At 41.4% G+C, this 18,685-nt stretch overlaps 2 protein-coding genes across 2 annotated transcripts; one reads left to right on the top strand and one right to left on the bottom strand.

Annotated features, from left to right (window-relative positions):
* Positions 1-3,473: 3,473 nt before the first annotated feature.
* lgsn (lengsin, lens protein with glutamine synthetase domain) lies at positions 3,474-7,456 on the top strand. The gene is made up of 4 exons (XM_056370986.1): positions 3,474-3,828; positions 4,046-4,721; positions 5,532-5,698; positions 6,056-7,456. The coding sequence occupies exons 1-4, from the start codon at positions 3,805-3,807 to the stop codon at positions 7,247-7,249; spliced, it is 2,061 nt and encodes a 686-aa protein (XP_056226961.1). The 5' UTR covers positions 3,474-3,804; the 3' UTR covers positions 7,250-7,456.
* A 409-nt stretch (positions 7,457-7,865) lies between these two features.
* Positions 7,866-18,362, bottom strand: LOC130165515 (protein FAM83B-like). Its single transcript, XM_056370856.1, has 5 exons — positions 18,249-18,362; positions 17,487-17,977; positions 14,538-14,702; positions 12,071-12,195; positions 7,866-11,803 (listed from the first exon to the last, which is right to left on the bottom strand). The coding sequence occupies exons 2-5, from the start codon at positions 17,925-17,927 to the stop codon at positions 9,715-9,717; spliced, it is 2,820 nt and encodes a 939-aa protein (XP_056226831.1). The 5' UTR covers positions 17,928-17,977; positions 18,249-18,362; the 3' UTR covers positions 7,866-9,714.
* Between the last annotated feature and the right edge of the window lie 323 nt (positions 18,363-18,685).

The raw sequence follows: 18,685 nt of genomic DNA, 5'->3' as shown, positions 1-18,685 counted from the left end.
ATTTATAGTCACTGTTGACTTAAGGATAGAGACAAAAAATCTACTGATGAACATAGTGTGCTATGATAGAAAGCTCCAGAACAGCTAATACATGGACCTTTTGAGTTTGTTTCATCAGCCAAACCTTTGATACATATAACTTGTAAGAGAGTTGTACCCGTATATATATATATATATATATATATATATGATGGACTGCATGATTTAGATAGTGACATTATAAAAGATAATTAACATTTTCTTTGAGCTGATGCTGAAGTTCAGCTTCTTCTTGAGTTGGAGGGTTAGAGTTTGAAGAAATGCACTGTAAAACATCACACAGGAATCTAGTGGAATCAACTAATCTTTTTACATTAGTTTAATCTAAATATGTAAGTTTTATTCATTTCAAGTCAATTCAACTTAAAATTTCGAGTGTTTATTTTCAGACGACTTCAGAACCTATAGGAACGTGAATTCATCTATTTTTAGAGACAAACAAAATATTCATGGTGGAAACTTTCTGTCTTTAATACATGTTAAATGAAGTTTTGTTGCTTCTTCTCATAATGAAAGATTCATTTTGATATCTGAAGTTCAATAAACTTGTTTTCTCAAATTCCACCAACTTTCAAAACCGACTATAATTATTCCACCTAAGTTCAGTTCTCTCACATTTTTAAGGCAGCAGAGGAACTTGTGCTTTTATGATGAACCAGCTAAAAATGATTGACAGTGTTTGATTTTAAAATAGCTGATAAATTGATTACAATGACGCTTTTTAGGTTTTTCCTTGACGCAGTAAACCAGGTGGACAACACAAGGAAGACTGAAAACTTAAGTTTAAACCTTAAATAGAAATATTAACACACTTTATCTTTACAACTTTTTTTTTTTTTTTTTTTTAATATTTTCATTTCATTTTCTTTCCATTGGCAGACATTTCATATAAGACTATTTTCATTTATTAATACATTCATGCACACAACATGTTTTGTTTATAAATGTAGAATGAACATATTGTACATAAATACCACGATGCAATTTATTTAGTTTGACAAGAAAATGTCAAGTTAAGGTCTACTACAATACCAGCTTTTTTAGTCTTCCTTAGCAGATGGAGGTCTCCATGACAACTGAAGAAACTGCATCCACTGAGGAAGACCATGACATGCAGTTGAAAGTCGAAGATAAAGCCAGTACATGGACCTTACGTTTTTTTTTTTTGACAAATAAAATGTTTGAAAGGTGAGAATTTTAGTAAACTGATTGTATATAAATAGTAATAATGTATATGAACAGTACTGTATATGTAATGTATTTTATTGGGAAATACTGTATTCTGAGTCATATACTTGCAGCACATTATCAAATACACCAGTTAGAATAACATGTTTAATACACTGTAAAACCTATTTCCCACGTATGTTCCATTTATTTAAGAATACAAGAAAAAGTGGTGAACGAGGGTCATTATATTTAGAATATATATTTATTATCTTAGTGTATCTTCTAACTTACTTCAGAAAACTCCAGTGTTATGTTAAGTTAGAGTAAAATACAGAGCATCGTCTGGCCGAGGAGAGTGGACTAGAGGCTAAATAGCTTCAGCTCTCTCTAAACTGTGGCTGTACACTGTCATGTGTCTTTCATTCACTCATCGTCACTATTGAGATTTCTTTGTGCAGCGATGATCCTCGATACATGAAGTTGATCTCAGAACATTATTGCTATCGAGTTTCCTGCCCACATTTGAAGAAAATGAGAAATACATCACATGACCTGTAGCATCATGAAGTAATGAATGTATATAAACTTATAAATGGTTTATTTGTTGAGTGTTTTTGTAAATCCATTTTGAAATCCTAAGTATTTATTGATGGATTAATCTTTCACTTACAAATTCTTTTTACAATTCCTATTGTTGATGCCTATTAAAATATGAAATTAAGGAAATGCTTCACTACTTTTCCTGTGACATCCCTGGTCCTCCGTATGTGTTGGGATTTTAAAAAAAATTCTCTTGCAATAAACCCAGAGTGAGTTTTGCATTATCTTTGCAGTTCATTTTGCTTTTATATCTTATGTTTTTATGTTATATATTATTATATATTCACCCACATGTCTGTATGATTGCAGTTAGATAGATAACTAGCCGGACACTGTTGCTGTCACTGTGATTGTGGCTGTACACACGGCTGCACTTTGGTTGTTATGATTATGACATTAGTTATATATAAGGTGTAACACAAACGACATGCTGGGGTGGTTGAAATACAATGCAAGGGAGCGGAAAACTTGAAAACAATGAGAGGCAACACAAAAGTAAACTAGGATCACCTCCTCGTGGTCGTATCCCTCCCCCACTCGGACTAGTTTCAGGTTACATCCCTGTTTATCCAGAGTCATAAAATATTAAACATTCGTGTGAAATTTTTCGTACTTAATTGATTGACTTGGCTCAGTGTGAACACATGAGGAGCTGGTGCAACCAGGGTGCTTAGAGGAAGTAGTGTGAGCAGTGTGAAGCAGCACAGTGTGTGACCTCTGATTCTTTGTGCCTTTCAGAGACCGCTGCAACACTGTCGTCATGGGAAACCGCGTTGGCGTGGCACCCATTAACCATGTGTTGGAGAATGACCTGGAGGAAATGGAGGAGGAAGGGCGGGAAATGACAAGGTTAAGTTCCAGATGTTTTCTTGTGTTCACGTCACATGTGTTCCCATAAAGGGAAATAATGGAAACACTGTTGAATTTTAATTAAGTTTTTTACAATTCAAGGGTTCAGCTACAGATCGATGCTGTTGCTGCGTTATGATCCTTATAAGATTCACAATTGTTTTCAATGTGCTTGTGGTGAAAAGGATCAGTGCTGAAAAATCTCTTTGATTTGTTATGATTTTACTTATTTGGTGTCGTGATTATGTCATTTTGTGTTTTGTGTCGCTGATGTAGTTGATGTGATACATATAACTGAAGGAATTAATTGTAGTAATATATATATAGTTACTTGAGTTTAATAGAAATCTTAAATTCAATGATGTACTTAATTGAATTGAGCTGTTGTGAGCTGTTTCAATAGATGTCCACAGTGATTGAATTGAATTCATTTCAATTGAATCGATGTATTGAATGTAATATTTGAACTGATTTAACAAATGAAGAGGCTTTATTGAAGAGGACATGTTTATTCACAGCAGAGAAAAGCAACAAAGTACTATAGGATTACACAGTACCTAAAAAGACTTTTTATATTATGTTATAACAACTTAATTCTGCTATATCATGTTCATATTTCATTTGTAAATAAGAATTATCTAACATTTACATTCTTTTCATTGCCATATGCAAAACACATTCACTGTCAACCCACCAACTGCTCCTCTTTCCGGTAGATTGGAGAGCGATTTCACTCAGACAGCAGCGGCTGTTTAATGCATCAACAACAGCAGCCATTGTCTGCTCCTGGTAGTTGCGTGTTTTTATCTCTCTGGAATAAATACTTTTGCTCACATATCTTTCTGGAAGCACAAACAGAGCTGCTGAGCTCTGCAGTCTCACTTTGCAATGACACAAAGGCGACTGTGAATTGTCCTCGCCGGCAGCCAATGAGCTCAAAGCAGCCGTGGCTCAGTGTCTACCAGCGGCCGGCCGGTGCCAGTTTCCAGCCGGACTCCCGCGGGTGTTGGGGGGCAAAAAGAATTTTCTAATCCGTCACCATTGTACCAATTGTCTATAAAAATTAATGTGCGAGTGAAGCTCTGTCTTCACATGAGGGCTATCAAATTTCCAAATCACTGTTCATGAAAGAGTACAAACAAAGAAATGAATGACTCTGAAGATTTCAAGGTAACAATTCCACATCTAACTTTTCGATTTGATTTTTGTTGCAGCACAAAACTTTGGCTTTAAATCTGACTTTGCTCGATTGACTGGATCTTGTATTTCATTGTGTCTTTGAACCCGAATTTTGATCACAGAGTTGATCCCTTCCACTCTCTGGTAATTCTTACATACTTGACCATCTCTTACCATTCTCGTGATAGACACACTGTGTGTTTTCCAGGAGGCAGAGAATAGAAGCAAAGACCAAATAGATGGCACAGGGATGAGCCTGGGACACAGGAAGGGAGTGAGGGTGACTGGGAAATATGTGACTCCTGTGGACTGGAGCAGCAGAGGAGCGGGTCCATCCATCGTCCACTCTCCCACCAGCACCCCCACTGTGATCTCCATTGGCCCTCTGCCGCACAGGCCCCCAGAGCGCGTAGATGTTCCCAGGATGGATGAACCTTCTGTCGGGGAGGACTGGCCCGAGGAGGCTCAAACACAGGTGTCCTACGGTGAGATGGGTGTCCCCAGGCAGACCCTGGAGGAGCTGAAGACCCTCCTGAGGGACAGTCCTCTGCTCAGCGTCCGGGGAAGAGACGACGGGAAGCCAGGGAGTCCTTATACGTACCTCCACGGGAGCAGCAGCAGGAGCGGTAGAGATGGTGGTGGAAAGCCCGACGGACGGCAGGACGATGGAAACCCCCAAAGGGCGTTCAGCACCTTCAAACCCAACTCTGATGCTTCCAGAAGGGGGCCCAGGTCCAGAGAGAGCACATCTATTCAGCAGCCTAGCAGCATGGATTCATCCAGCTCATTCAGGTCTGATGCCAACACAAATAGACAGCCGGGAGTCAGTGCACACTCATATGCAAGCGGTGGCTCCTGGGAAGGGACGGGAGCTTCTCATACAGGTTGGTGAAGCTTTGGTTAAAAGTTTATCCGCGATTGAAATTTCATCCCAAATCAAGAAATATCTTTTCTAACAAAGTCAATATTTAGAAAAATAAATGGACCTTTATCACAGATCATTGATGGTCAGGACAAACTTCCTGTCTCTGTCTTAAGTCTTGCTTTAAAATCTTGGACTTGTCTTATTTTAGTTCCTGTTTTAATTAATGACAGATATTGATTTCTTGAGCATTTTCTATGTGTGTTTTCTTTATTTGGACGTTTCAAATGATTACTTTGACTTAAAGCTGGCTTTTTAATCATCTTTTACCTTCTATAAAACCAAAAAAATATTATTTCTACAACTGGAACAACTTGCTCCATCCTCTATTTTGAGGTTGTTTTTCAATGGGATTAAATTTTCTCCTGACTGATTGATATTTGTGAGATTTAAAAAAAAAAAAAAGATTAAAATAAATTGTCTATTAAGTCTTATTTTTTCTTTTTTTCCCCTTTTTTTTAACATTAAAACACATAGCAATGTTGATAGCAAGGAAGCAAAGTTCTTTTTCTGTATTTTGATTGCAACTCAAATACATACAGAACAAGACATTTTACAGTGTAAAAATCTATTTGTTGGCGTGTGTTCCTAGATTATCTCAAACCTACTCCACACTTTATTTATTTTTACTTATTGACACATCTGCAATGAGCTAATGTCAAACTTATTGGTCTACTTCTTCTCAGTATTGACTTCAAATCAAACAGAACTGGTTTTGGTATTGACTTTGGCCTGACTGAAATGGTCAGATATTTCAAACTGTTTTCTACAGATAACGGGAACGATACGGTCGAGTTCTCCGGCAATCAGAGGTTCATAGCAGCCATGGAGCAGATCAAGCAGCAAATCGCCCGAGAAAACATCAACTTTGTCCGCTTCGAGGCCACCGATCTCCACGGGGTGTCCAGGTCCAAGACAGTGCCTGTTCGCTTCTTCCATGTATGGAACTCTATCTATCTATCTATCTATCTATCTATCTATCCATCCATCCATGGATTGCTGTTGTAGGAAAAGGCAGAAATGAGTTTGAATAGTTCAGTATGGAGCTGGAGACAGGATGCGATTAGCCTAGCTTAGCACAAATACTAGAAGCAGGCCAAAGCAGCTAGCTCTCTGAATCTCATAAATACACACCTGTAATGCTCACTGACGGACGTATCTCGTACAGTAGAATAGAAATAGTTGTCTGTATAAATTAGATTTCAATCTCCTCATCTTTCTTTGTTAAAGACAGCAAATAAATGTATTTCCCAGAAGTGTTAGGATTCTCCTTTAATGTAAACGTTGCATCCGCAGGAGAAAGCCGTATACGGGGTTCCAATGCCGAGAAGTTACTTGGAGCTAACGCTGAGTCCTAAGAGTAACGAAGTGGATAACGCGAACACTGCCAACTTCAGCAGTGATGTCCTTTTGATCCCCGACCTTGCAACCTTCAGGGTCCTACCCTGGGCTGAGCAGACAGCCCGGGTCATCTGTGACCCCTGCACAGTCACAGGAAGCCCCCTTCGCACTTCGCCACGCCTCATTGCCAAGCAGCTCCTTGGCCAGCTCCAAAGCCTGGGATTCTCCCTGCACGCCTCCTTCACCTACGAATGCTGCGTCCTGGGAGCGCCAGACCGGATCGGACCAAAAACGCTCCTGTTCCCTGCCACCACCCTGCTGAGCAACCATGACCTGCCTTTCTTCCAGCAGCTGGTTGACAGCATGTACTGCATGGGCGCAGACATAGACAGCATCGCTTCTGCCAGCGGGCCCGGCCAGATGGAGATCAACCTGAGGCCAGAGTTCGGGATTGCGGCTGCAGATAGCGCCTTCACCTTCCGCACCGGCATCAAAGAAATGGCTCGTAAACACAGCTACATCGCCAGCTTCTTCACCGACGATGGCTTGTACAACGCTGGGGTTCTCTCTCACAGCCTGTGGGATGCTAATGGGCGACGTAGCCTCTTCCACAGTGGGGAGAAGCAAGGCGAGCTGTCTGAGATTGGCAGGAAATGGCTGGCCGGGCTCCTCAACCACTCTGCTGCACTGAGCTGCCTGATGTCGCCAGGCCTCGGCTGCCGGAGCCACATCGCCAAGTCGATCAAAGACCCCAAACGGATGCTGTACGCCACCTGTGGCAGCAACGATAACAGCAGCTCCTTCAACATCAAATGTCACGGTGGGCGGGAGACGCACATTGACAACAAGCTGGGCTCAGCCATGGCCAACCCTTACGTCGTGCTGGCCGCTACAGTGGCCGCAGGTCTGGACGGCATCAGACGGAACCTGAACTTTGAGAGCGGCCTGAACAAAGCCCCCAGTCAGCAAAAGGAATTTTCCATCCCCGTGAAGCTCGACGACGCTCTGGAGGCGCTGGGGGACGATCATGTCATCCGCAGCACCCTCGGGGAGCCGTTCGTTCAGTATTTCATCGCCATGAAAAAGTTTGAGATTGAGACCCAAGAGCTGGATGATGAGAGGAACAAGTGCCTGGAGTATTTTATCTAGAAATCCTCCATGTTTTATATTATGCGAAACACAGGTCGTCCTGCCATACAAATAAACTAAATGCATGAGAAACAACTGCTTGAACATAAAGGTTGTTTATTTTATATATTATGTTGATAACTTATTATCATTATTATTATTATTATTACACAGATTTTAGATATTTTTCAGAGTCATTTCAAAATAAAGGTATAAACACACCCTCAATGTGCGAAATGTTGTGCAATTTTGTCATCCTGTGTCCATATTTATTTATTTTTATTACTTTGAAGAACAATGCTGCTGCTGCTCTAACAGTTTATAAAAACTAAATTTAACCAATATAATAATAAAAAAAAAGTTAGTGGCATTGTCCTGAAAGTATGCAAGGGAATAAAGCTGCTGTTAAGAAGTTGTCTCTCCATTTTGAGTCCATTTATCAGTTTTGTTTTCTGGCATGTAATGAACAAAACAACCTCTTGGGGGTGCTACTGTGGCTGCAGATATTTAGTCTTGTCACCCTGTAGTTTGACAGAGATCTTTAATTTTATCATCTATGACTTCAGCATCAGACAGTTTGTTGCTGACCCTCCCATCTCTTCACAAAAACAACACAAGTGAAATTCTACATGGGGATTAAGTGTCTTTAATATCAACACTTCTTTTCACATTGAATATTTACAGTGGATATTTCAACATGTACAAATGTAAACCTCATGAAAACTATTCACAAACATTTACAACAGAAAATTACAGTTTAAAGTGTCATTTAACTGTAATTTTTTTTTTTTATTATCTCAACTCAAGGTCCACTTACTAGCTGTTCTGGAGCTTTGGATCATATCTTGTGATCTTCCTCAGGAGAAAAAGTTTTCCCAGTTGTGCCAGAATTGCACATTTATAAATTTCTATCATTTCGCACTTTAAGGCCTTAGATGAAAAGGCCTTAAAGTGCTCAGACAAAATATTAATTTACAGCTACAATCACATGACAGCTGGGTGAACGCCATCTGCTGAAGAAGATCACAAGCTATGGCGGAAAGCTCCAAAATAGCCGATTGTGGCACATCTCCATACAGACAGTTAGTACTAGTAGCATCACATAGTACAGATATTAGTATTCGTGCAGAGGTATCTGTTCCTGTCAGTTCTTCTGCTTCACCAACACAATGGGATGGTGAATGGGATTTTGCAAGTGCTGCGACATGCATTGAAAAATTACCTTTATATAGGCAACAGCAGAATCTCTTTCCAGAAGTAACGTCCTGGTTACTGTGATCAGGTTTTTCAAAATAAAACTATTTCTTCAGTGGAAAGTAGTTCCAATGTAAAAAGGTCACAGTGACTTCTGTAAAGTCATCCACTTGGTTTCAAGGCTACATGTCCCTTTGGTCCGTGTGGCTGCGGCGTGTGTTTTGTTTAATTAAATATGTGGATTTTACAGTGTTTCGCAGCCTTGTGCTTCAAACAGGAACACACTAATGTGAAAATCATTAAGCCTATGGAGAGCCGAATGTGTCGTATGACTCCTTACTTGAAAAAAATGTCAAATTAGACAAATAAAAATGTAAGACTTATAAGGCTGAGTGTGATGATATCATATGATTTTTGTTAAAACCAACAAAGCGTTTATGTGTCCATTCCACAATACTCCATACTGTGTCTGTGGCTCGTCCTACTGAAGATGTACATCCTTTAAAATGGATCACTAATATATACATTCAATTAAAAAAAAAAAAAAAAAAGCGTTGTAATTTCCTAGAACATCTATAGGTGCTGTAGATTTTTTACAAACATTACTCAAACAGGAGGAAATAGTGCATTTGTTTGGGACTATTTCCAGTTGCGGATTAATCCACATTTGGGGAGTCCGGTGAGTATTTACAGCAGCAGGACAGTGTATGTGGAGCCGTGTCAAAATAAACTACAGTGTGTGTGTGTGTGTGTGTGTGTGTGTGTGTGTGTGTGTGTTCATGGTAATGAAGGAAAATGTCACCCAGTGCAACAGTGCGGCTCAGTGATGTGTTTTTAATAGTTTTTGAACAACAATATATTTGGACAATCCTTGTTAGCAGGATACATTAATTGCTGGCTTTGGTTTTTATCAAAATATAGAATATCACCAGACTAAACAAACACATTCAATAAAAAAAGTCAGTGTTTTCTTTTTTTAACAATAATTTTTACAATTCAACTCATCTGATAGAATATTTTTCAGTGTCTAGAAGCGCTACGGTCATATTTGCCCCGCTTTAACCTCATCACGTGTCGACTTGACAGACTGGTATTTTCACATTAACCCTGCTTCCTTGTAACATCCAATTCAGAGTAAAACAAGAGACGCTTATTTGGAACCAGATACCTGATACATCTTGTGTTTTGGCATCAGTGATATAAGATCAGTCCATGTGTGTTGGAGCCAAAATAAATCAAAAAAACAACACAAGGACTGCTCAGTGACTTCGCCTTCATTCATTCCTGTCTCTCTACTTCTTGCTTATGAGATTTCCTACTCGCTGCATGAATCGTCCCAGTTTGTTGTCATTGCCGCTTTGCGTCTGATGCGTCGGATAGCCGGATTCGTGCTTGTTCAGGGAGGATCTTCTGTCTTTGTCTGAGGGATACATGCTTGCGGTCCTCATCGATTTATCCGGAGGAATACTTTCAGTGCTGAGCAAATACTCGTACCGGCTGTAGGCCTTCTCTCTCCTGGTTTGAAAGACGGTCGCTCCCTCGTCGTCCAGAGTGTTCTTTGAGCCTCGGTCCTGCTCTGCTGCGACGTTTGTCTTTCTTTTGCTCGAACGGTGAGGAGATAATCTTGGGAATGCAGATTTATGCTTCTCACTCTCCGTCGTACTGCTGACAGAGTTCTGCGACCGGGAGCTGCTCGGCGATTGACCTTTCTTTGCTGTTTGCTCTGCGGCAGGTGCCTGCGAATGGTCTGCCCTGAGGGGTTGGTTTGATCCCGAGGGAGTCTGTGATCTCATTGAGCCCTTTCTTTGGAGGGATCTCTCCTCTTTTTTAGATGCTTTCTTTTCATCTGATGAAAGCAATGCTTGTACTTTCGTTTTCATTGAATTCTTTCTCTGGAGCGTCGGTTCGTCTCGCTGCTTTTCCGTGTGACTGCTCTTAGCTTCCAGTGTGTGCTGAGATCCTGCTGATGTGTTCATAACCTTTTGACTGTTTTCTGCCTCATTAGATACTGATTTCTTTCTTTCTTTAGGAGCAGCTGAGCCTAAACTGTTCGCCACCTCCCCTACAGAACCATGACTTCCACTGGCTTGATCCTGACGCTGCGATTCTGTGGGCGAGCTCGGTTTCACAGAGTTCTCCTTCGGAACAGCTACTTCTTCCTTGCGATTTTCCTCACATCCGTTGATGAATGCAGCTGAGTCCGAACCGTTGATGCGAGTATTTGAACCCTCTTTCTCTTCAGGGATCTCCGTCAAAGACTCCATCGCTCTTTGGTGCTGGATACTCAGACTGCTGGACTGCAAATGAGAGAGTTTGAGCACTGGATCGTTCTGTTTCGTATCTAAGTCAGCGGCGGCCGATGTCGTCCTGGTGTGAGGCTCATGCCTGTCATATGTCTGCATTGTCTCTCTTTTGTTGCCGTCCATGTTCGGCTCGACGACCTTCTGGTGGGCTGATTCCACATTACGTCCATTTTGTGTGTTTGGCTCTAACTCTATCATGCTCTGCCTCATTTCCAGACCTCTTAATGAAGACATGAATTTAGGTCTTTCTAGAGGGGGATACATAGACCTCAAGGACTCTTGGCTTTGCCTTAGATTGGCATATTCTTGCAGACTGAGCCTCTTCTGCCGCATCTCTTCCATCCTGGACTTAATGTCCCTCGACCTGCTGTGAATCAGCTGCGACTGATGCTCGTTCAAGCCCGTGTGACTGCTAAATGGGGATATCATGGGGGATACTGCATCACATGACGCATCTAGAGGCATGTTGTTCTCATTCAGGTACGTGTCGATCTTCCACCTGTGGAGTGACGTTTCAGAGTTGAACGGTATCAGATTCTGGTCCGTGCCGTAGCGTGTGCGATGCCGAAGCTGCTGCTGAGACCTGTTTGTTGGCAGCAAGTCGCCGCCCCCCCTCAGGTTTGAACCATTCCTCTCGGGAGCAACTGGTACTCCAATGTCCTTGGTCCCCATCCTCAGCCGAGTCATGGAGGTTAACTTCTGCAGTTCACCGCCATAACTGTGTCCCCGAACCAGATTCCCTATGTCGGGACAGTGAGACTGATGCAGCCTCTCCTGCACGCTCAGGCCCCTGGTTAGCATGGAGGCGTTATTAAACCTATCATCCTGAGCACTCCTCATGCCGTGCATCACTTTGGATTTCATGTGGATTTGGTGAAGGGAAAGTTGGCTGGAGTTTGGGCTCTGGAAGGCCACAGAGTCTCTCAGGTACTGGATGGTTGGAGTCTCCCTGGACAGAACCACAGGAACCGTGGAGCGAGCGTATAGCCTTCGAAACTCCTCGTCATAAGAGCAAACCAGCTGACCAGTGACCACCAGGACCATGCTGGCGTTGATCTTCTCGTACGACCACGTATAGCTGAAAAAGAAGATGGAGGCACAGTCAACAAAAACCCAGCAGGGATGACGCGAGAGGTCAACCTGCTTAGATTCACTAGTGTAGACTAAAACCAACATCAAACAGTCATCAAGTAAGATTTGTAAGATTTAAGTCCTTAATCTGAACCTGGTGAAATGAGTGACCAAATGTTAAATTCCAGAGCAACGACAGCTACCGAGTTTTATAAAACTGAAATAGGAAATTGTTGGGGGAAAGATCTGAGAGGGAAGATTAGCTCTGACTCACCTGTACGTCCCATACAAAACAGTTCGGCAGTCCACCAGAATAAACTTCTGCTCCAAACCTCCATGAAACTTCACCCCGGACTGACACTGGTACTGCTGCCCCTGGACCGTCCGAACACGGATGTTCTGATGGAGCAACGGATAAAAGGAGATAAAAGTTAGCCCAGTCAGCCAGGGACAGAAACAAATGAAGTGTTATGTCATTATTTTAACTCAGTAGTAGTATCTATCTATCTGTCCAAATAGCGTGATATCTCAGTAACACCTCAAGGGAACTTCTTTAAAGTTGGCACAAACATTCATTTGGACTTGAGGATGAAGTGATCAGAATTTGGTGGTCAAAGGTCAAAGGTCAAGGGTCACTGTGACCTCACCAAACACAGTTTTGGCCGTAAACTCACAAATTCATTCACTAATTATGACACAATTTAACTCAAAATGTCCACAAGGATAAAATGAAGTGACGACGTTTGATATCCAAAGGGTCAAAGGGTCAACAACTATTTGTAGTTTCTTCTAAAGTATCTCAATCTTGTCTTTTTACTGCTACAGAGGAAAATAACATAAAACACAGACTGTCCTAAACTAAATCAAAAAGTATTTCCATGTTAATTTTGATGTAATTCCAGGAAATTAGATCAGCAGTTTTTTTTTTCCATTACTCATTCACATAAAAGCACACACCCCTTTTGTAACACTCGACAAGATCAAACCTGTTCATCAATTTTTTTCTGAGGTTGGTATTTTGATGTGGCTACTGGCTAAGCAATTTGCAGGGAGATCACAAAGCCATCACTGTGCTCCTCCTGATGACTTGTTGTTTGGCCTGTTGAAACATCGTCCCGATGCTGTTGAACAGGAAAATCCTGCCGCACTAACAGCTCTGTCCGACGGCCGCTGCGGCTGAGTCGTATGATAGTGACAGGTAGAAACGCGGGGGGGGGGACGGGGACGCTGGTAAATGGCAGCGTTTCCACGAGAGGCCAGGAGCAAATGTCAGACTTAATCCACTAAATGCTCCTGCACAACAGAGGAAAAGGTCATGCCACAGGCGAAGCTTCCTCTGGCAGGGAAACATTGGTGGAATACTTATCTGCAAACGTACGACCAAAGGAGCAGAAAAAAACGGGTTTTTCTTTGCAAATGCCAGAAAATGTAAACATTACATCATGTTTAACAAGTCTGAGTGCTGTACAGTCCCACTGCTGCTCTGGATATTAAATCTTTCTGTGCTTCTTGTTGACCAGACAAGAAGCAAGCGATCTTCCTCTTACGCTTTTCATATCGCGCACAACATGAAGTGTACATGCACGAATGGACAGGACAGCATTTATATAGTGTTTTTTAATCCAGAATCCTTCATTATTCACACACTCACACACACTCGCTGCTTGATGTGATCATCGGGTGCAATGGAAACAACAATTTAGGAGACCATCAGTAAATATTGGGGAGGGAAGGTGCAGATTAACAGAAGATTAAGTTCATTTTCCAGACTTTTAAAAATGAATCCTCTGCTCTAAGGTGAATCTCTACCTGTGCTAGTTTGGTTTGTTGTTGTTCATGGCACCAGTTTTCAACCGCAAAACCCCCTGTCATTGTGCAACAGACATTCTCACCCGGTTTTCCACAGTTTTGCAGAATAGCACATTATTCAAATGTAAAAACGTATGAAAATCGGATGAATGCATGCAGGTGGAGTGCTGCAGAAATTAGTCTGACGTTTAAACTGCTGGTAACAGGGCTGATGATGATGCAGATGCAGAAATACAGCATTAAAATAAAACTCAGCTGTTTTAGTTTCAATTTTTCATTTTGGAAAATTGTACTTTTTAAAACCCTAATCAAAGTTGTGTATGTCATGTTGTTATCATGAAATCCAACGTATCACATATTTGATGAGTTTAAATGCAACACAAACTGTATATTTCAGAATTTGAGCCCATTTTCCGAAACTGTGAGACTTCAAATTAAAACAAAAGACACAACTGAATGGTCAACTCTTTAGTTGCAGTTCCTCCAGTGGCCACTAGACGCTTCCTCTGAGGATGAGCCACACAAAATCTCCGCCAAAGTTATTAATTAGATTTTTTTTCTCCAAAAGACGTTGTCGTCTCAGTAGCTACTTTCATTTCTTCAAATGTGTGACTTCTAGAAAAAATAAAATATGGTTTCATTACACATATTAAGGCTTGAAGAGAGGCGCTGTTTGGCTGACAGGAGTCTCTTTGCTTTTTCTTTGGCAAGTCTTCAAATCTGCATGACATGCGCATGCACAGCACGTGCACTTCATACATACATGTGTTCATGTGCAGGCCTCAACACATTGTCATTATTCTGTGTTCTCAAACCCAGCGAAGAGCATGAGGTCCTATCCCAGAATTTAGCATATTCATAAAACCTTCTCTGTGGACAGTTTCCTTCCTCTCATGTGGAATCTCACAGCTCAGTGTCCGTGTCTCTCTCACCTTGAAATCCTGGATGTTGATGCCCACCCTGCGCGACATGATGAGGAAGCTCCTGAACTGGGAGTCATCCAGCAGGATGTAGACCGCCACCCCCCTCAATGTGGCACTGATGAGCTCCTTGAAGATGTCCACATCGGTGAAGACGTCCATCGCTATGGCGATAACCTGGAGACACATTAGACATGCAATGTTTGAAAAAAAGATCTAAAGATGTCTGACGTTTCATATGATGTTTTTCAGGTAGAGAGTATTATACAAATGTCCTTAAATAAATTTGAAATTGCAAATGTAAAAAAATTATTTTCTTGAGCAAAATTCCTTAAAGTCACACACAAAATCCAAAACTTTTAAAGCTGAATCCTGGGAAAGCATCAGGGGAAACTTAAGTTCCTGTAGCCACTGGCAAACCTTTAGCAGATCAGTTAGCAACTACTTTAACCTGTAATTTTAAATAAAACTCTTCCTGATTTCCTGTTTAAATCAATACAGTCCTGATATCATCACCTCAGTTATAATGAAGGTTTTTTTGAATTGTTATTTTACAGATTATCGTCGTGTATTCAACTTGATCCTTATCATGTTTTAAAATGTCTGGATTCTCCTTCATCATATGTCAGTAGTTTATTTTGTGTAATTTACTTTAATTTAAAGTATTAGTTATATAATATTATAAAATAATTTCCTTTCTTATATATATATATTAGAATGCTGTGTTGAATGTTTTGTCCATCCTGCTGCACTGTGAGTTCACTAAGGCGAGTTAAGAAAAGCTGAACTTGTGTCCTGAAGGTAATAAAGTTATCTCCACTAAAACAGGTGAGCTTTTAAGTTGAGTCTTGATCTGTGATAACATAATTATATCAAAAGATTTTTACGAGGTCAATCAGACACAGGACACATATCAGCATGTAGTATCATAGATGTTGATTAAAAGAGGAGTGGCTCTGATTTATGATTGATTTATGTGTCCTGATAACGATCAGACGAAGTCAGATTTCATCAATCACACATGGTGGATATGTATCGAGTGAAAGTCCACGTCCACACACACACACACACACACACACACACGCCCTAATGTTAATTTATGAACCATTAGTTTCAGGGAGCCGGTTGTCATCACAACCTGAACGTGGAGCACATTCAGGCTGAGACACGTTGGCTGCTTTAATGTCGTGTCTGTAAGTGGGACCTTTCTCCACAGATTTCACAGCTGGCACATGAACTTCTTTGTCTGTGTAAAGCTGAGCGTGTGTGTGTGTGTGTGTGTGTGTGTGTGGTTGTGTGTAATATAATGCAGTGTGTTGTTTAAATGTTAAGTTGTGCATATACCTCGTGCTGTGACAAGACTCCTCATCACTGACGCTCATAAAGAGGAATGACTAATAATAACTCGCCTCAGGTGCTCAGTTTTTTTCTGCAGCTGCAAGTCACAAGCACCTGGATACACTCTCCTTACTTCAGTTTGTTACACCTCCATTTTTTTGTATTTTTCTTTTACACTTTTACATCTGACAAGTGTTTATATTGCTTTCCCAAAAACTGTTGTACAATAAAGGTTTATTGAATGTTCAACGGAAGTTACTGTGAGATGAACACTAGCTGTTAACAGTGGCTTTAATAATTCTTATTATGAGGTGAGGAACAATAAATAAATACACTTTTCTATTATTGTTGTTATTGTTATTAATAATGTTGATTTCATGTCTTTTTTCATTTAGACGAGATTCACATTTGGTTTAATTTGATTTTTTCTTTTAAAATTAAAATCTAATGAGAGGTCAACTAATTATTACCAATAGTTCACCATTTATTAAAAACTGCTGCAGTTTGTGGAATTTAACTGAAGTATTTTTACTCAAATACATATAAATTGGAGGTACTTGTAATTTAGGGAATATTTATGATAGTATTTACTTTTGAGACTTTAATTACACTCATTAAAAATACTTCCACTTCGGTACGATTTTGGATGCTTTCACTTGTTATGGATTATTTCTTTTTACAGAAAAGAGTAAAGAAAACTTTTCCCCCCACTTTAAAAATCCTGCAACAGACTCATCCACATCCAGGTTAACCAGTTACGATCATGTTACTGCAGCGAGCGAGGCGGCGCAGGACGGAGCAGCTCGGACCTGTAGAGAAGCAGGAGGCTGTGTCCTAACATGTGAGCGCTCACCGATGAAGTGCATCTATCCAGGCTGTGTGATGTGTTTCTGCACGTTTTTTAATTGACTGGAGCCTTGCTCTTGCTCATCAGTGTAATACACCAAAGCACCAGATCGCACAGTCCTGTCCCAGAAACCACAGGGGAAATAACTGGGAAATCACAGACTCTTAAAAAATGATTTTTTATTTCTATTATTTATTTCTATAAAGTTTAAACTGCAGGATGTACACAGAAAAAATTCAGAGGTCGTGACATCCGGTTCATCTTTGATGGCAGCAGGAGTCGGTTTCAGATGCTTCTTATACTTTATTTCTTTTTCTGACTTGAAAACTTGAAACCATTTTAAATGTAATGAATTAAAACTTTATAAAACTTTACTAAACTGTTTATGGCTACTTCTCAAACCTACAGGATTCCTGACACTCGAGGGACACGAACCAAACTGGTCTTTAGAGCTGAGCGTTTCATAACCAGCTGCGATTTATTTTGAGGATGGATGGAGGAAGTTTTCCTGCCACAGTAACTGAGTCAGCTCTGTGTGTGTTGATGTATATTGCAGCTCAGCCCTACACACCGCTGTGTGCGCAGCGAGGTATGTAGTGATGTGTATTTTACTCTGACAAAAAGCAACACCTGTCATTGTGTTTGTGCTATAGATAACCTGCTATTGTTCCCGTCCTTGACATTGTGTGTGTGTGTGCACCACAGACAGGAGGATGATGCACGTTCATCCCCCGAGTCTGTTTTAGACTTTCTCCTTCAGAGCGTTTGGTTCTCACCTGCCTCGCCTCCTGAATCTGTTTGCGAACCACTTCCTTGATGGTCGGTGTGTTTTGTCTGGGCGGGTGAAACAGCAGGCTGATGCTGGTGTCCGTGCCCTCCAGCATGACCTCCGGCCAGCCCAGGTCCAGGTCCGGCACCTCCTCGTCGGACTCCGTCGGGAAGTAGGTGGAGGGGCTGAGGTCGTCCGCGACCCGTCTCCCGTCTATGTTGTCGTCCTCCACGGCGGGCAGCTCTGCATTTTGCAAGATGAAGAAGATCTCCTCCTCTGACAGGAAGTGGCTGATCTGCTCGGCTCGGAGGAACTCCTCGTAGGCCTCCTTGCCGCCACAGAGCAGGGCGTAAATGGCCAGGCGGTAGGACTCTCTGTAATGTGGCTGAACGTAAACCACATTGTCTTCTTCTTTCAGCGAAGACAGGCAGGACAGATTGGACTCCATGGATGCCGGATCTCCTCTGAATCTCTGCGTGCAACAGGCTTTTCCTTTACCTTCAGTGTGACAAGCGGTATAACTGTTAACCATGCTGTTCAGACAGGAAACCTCCAACACACACTGGAAATCTCACTGAGGGAGAAAAAGGCATGTTTACATATGTAGAGAAAAATGTGAAAACCTGTCCGTCGAGTGAGTTTCACCGCAAGAAGATAAACAATACAAGGCATGTGGTGACTTCTTCGGTCACTGATCCTTGAGCATTACAACAGAAACTGACTAAACAAGTGTTCAGTGAAAAAAAAAGAAGGGATAAAACAGACTTACTTCATTGCTGGTAAAAGAAACTTTGTCTCTCCTGTGCGAGTGGAGAGCGAAACCTTCAGGAAACAAAGGTAAACCCTCCAGTCAGCCTCGGAGTCTGTACTCTGTCCTGTATGAACCGACAGCACTAAGGTGTGGATTTGAACTCTCTAAGCAAAAAAGAATAGCCTGTTGAACCTGCCCTGTTCCCTCCACTGACAGCTCCACACACTGCAACAAGCCCCGCCCACCCCGAGCTCACCTGGGTTACAGGAGCAGAAGTAGGTTTTGTTTACCTTACTCAGCTGTCACATGGTCACTCTGAGCCTGGATACAACACAGTTTGGGCATTTTGTTTGTTTTGCCTTTTTTTTTTTTTACTCTGGGCTTTATTCATTGCTGCTGTAGGACTCACACACCTGTTGTCAGGAGGGAGGGAGAGGCCGAGAGAAGATTACTCA

Source organism: Seriola aureovittata, chromosome 3 (genome assembly GCF_021018895.1).
Source record: "Seriola aureovittata isolate HTS-2021-v1 ecotype China chromosome 3, ASM2101889v1, whole genome shotgun sequence".
Lineage (NCBI taxonomy): Eukaryota > Metazoa > Chordata > Actinopteri > Carangiformes > Carangidae > Seriola > Seriola aureovittata.
The sequence above is the reverse complement of the archived record's forward strand: the minus strand, read 5'-3'. Positions and strand labels throughout refer to the sequence as shown.

Coding starts and splice junctions, on each gene's coding strand:
- lgsn (XM_056370986.1), top strand. CDS start 3,805: ATGAATGACTCTGAAGATTTCAAG. Junction 4,722..5,531: donor GACGGGAGCTTCTCATACAG/GTTGGTGAAGCT, acceptor TGTTTTCTACAG/ATAACGGGAACGATACGGTC. Junction 5,699..6,055: donor TGCCTGTTCGCTTCTTCCAT/GTATGGAACTCT, acceptor TTGCATCCGCAG/GAGAAAGCCGTATACGGGGT.
- LOC130165515 (XM_056370856.1), bottom strand. CDS start 17,927: ATGGAGTCCAATCTGTCCTGCCTGTCTTCGCTGAAAGAAGAAGACAAT. Junction 14,703..17,486: donor AGATTCAGGAGGCGAGGCAG/GTGAGAACCAAA, acceptor ATGTGTCTCCAG/GTTATCGCCATAGCGATGGA. Junction 12,196..14,537: donor TCAACATCCAGGATTTCAAG/GTGAGAGAGACA, acceptor TTGCTCCATCAG/AACATCCGTGTTCGGACGGT.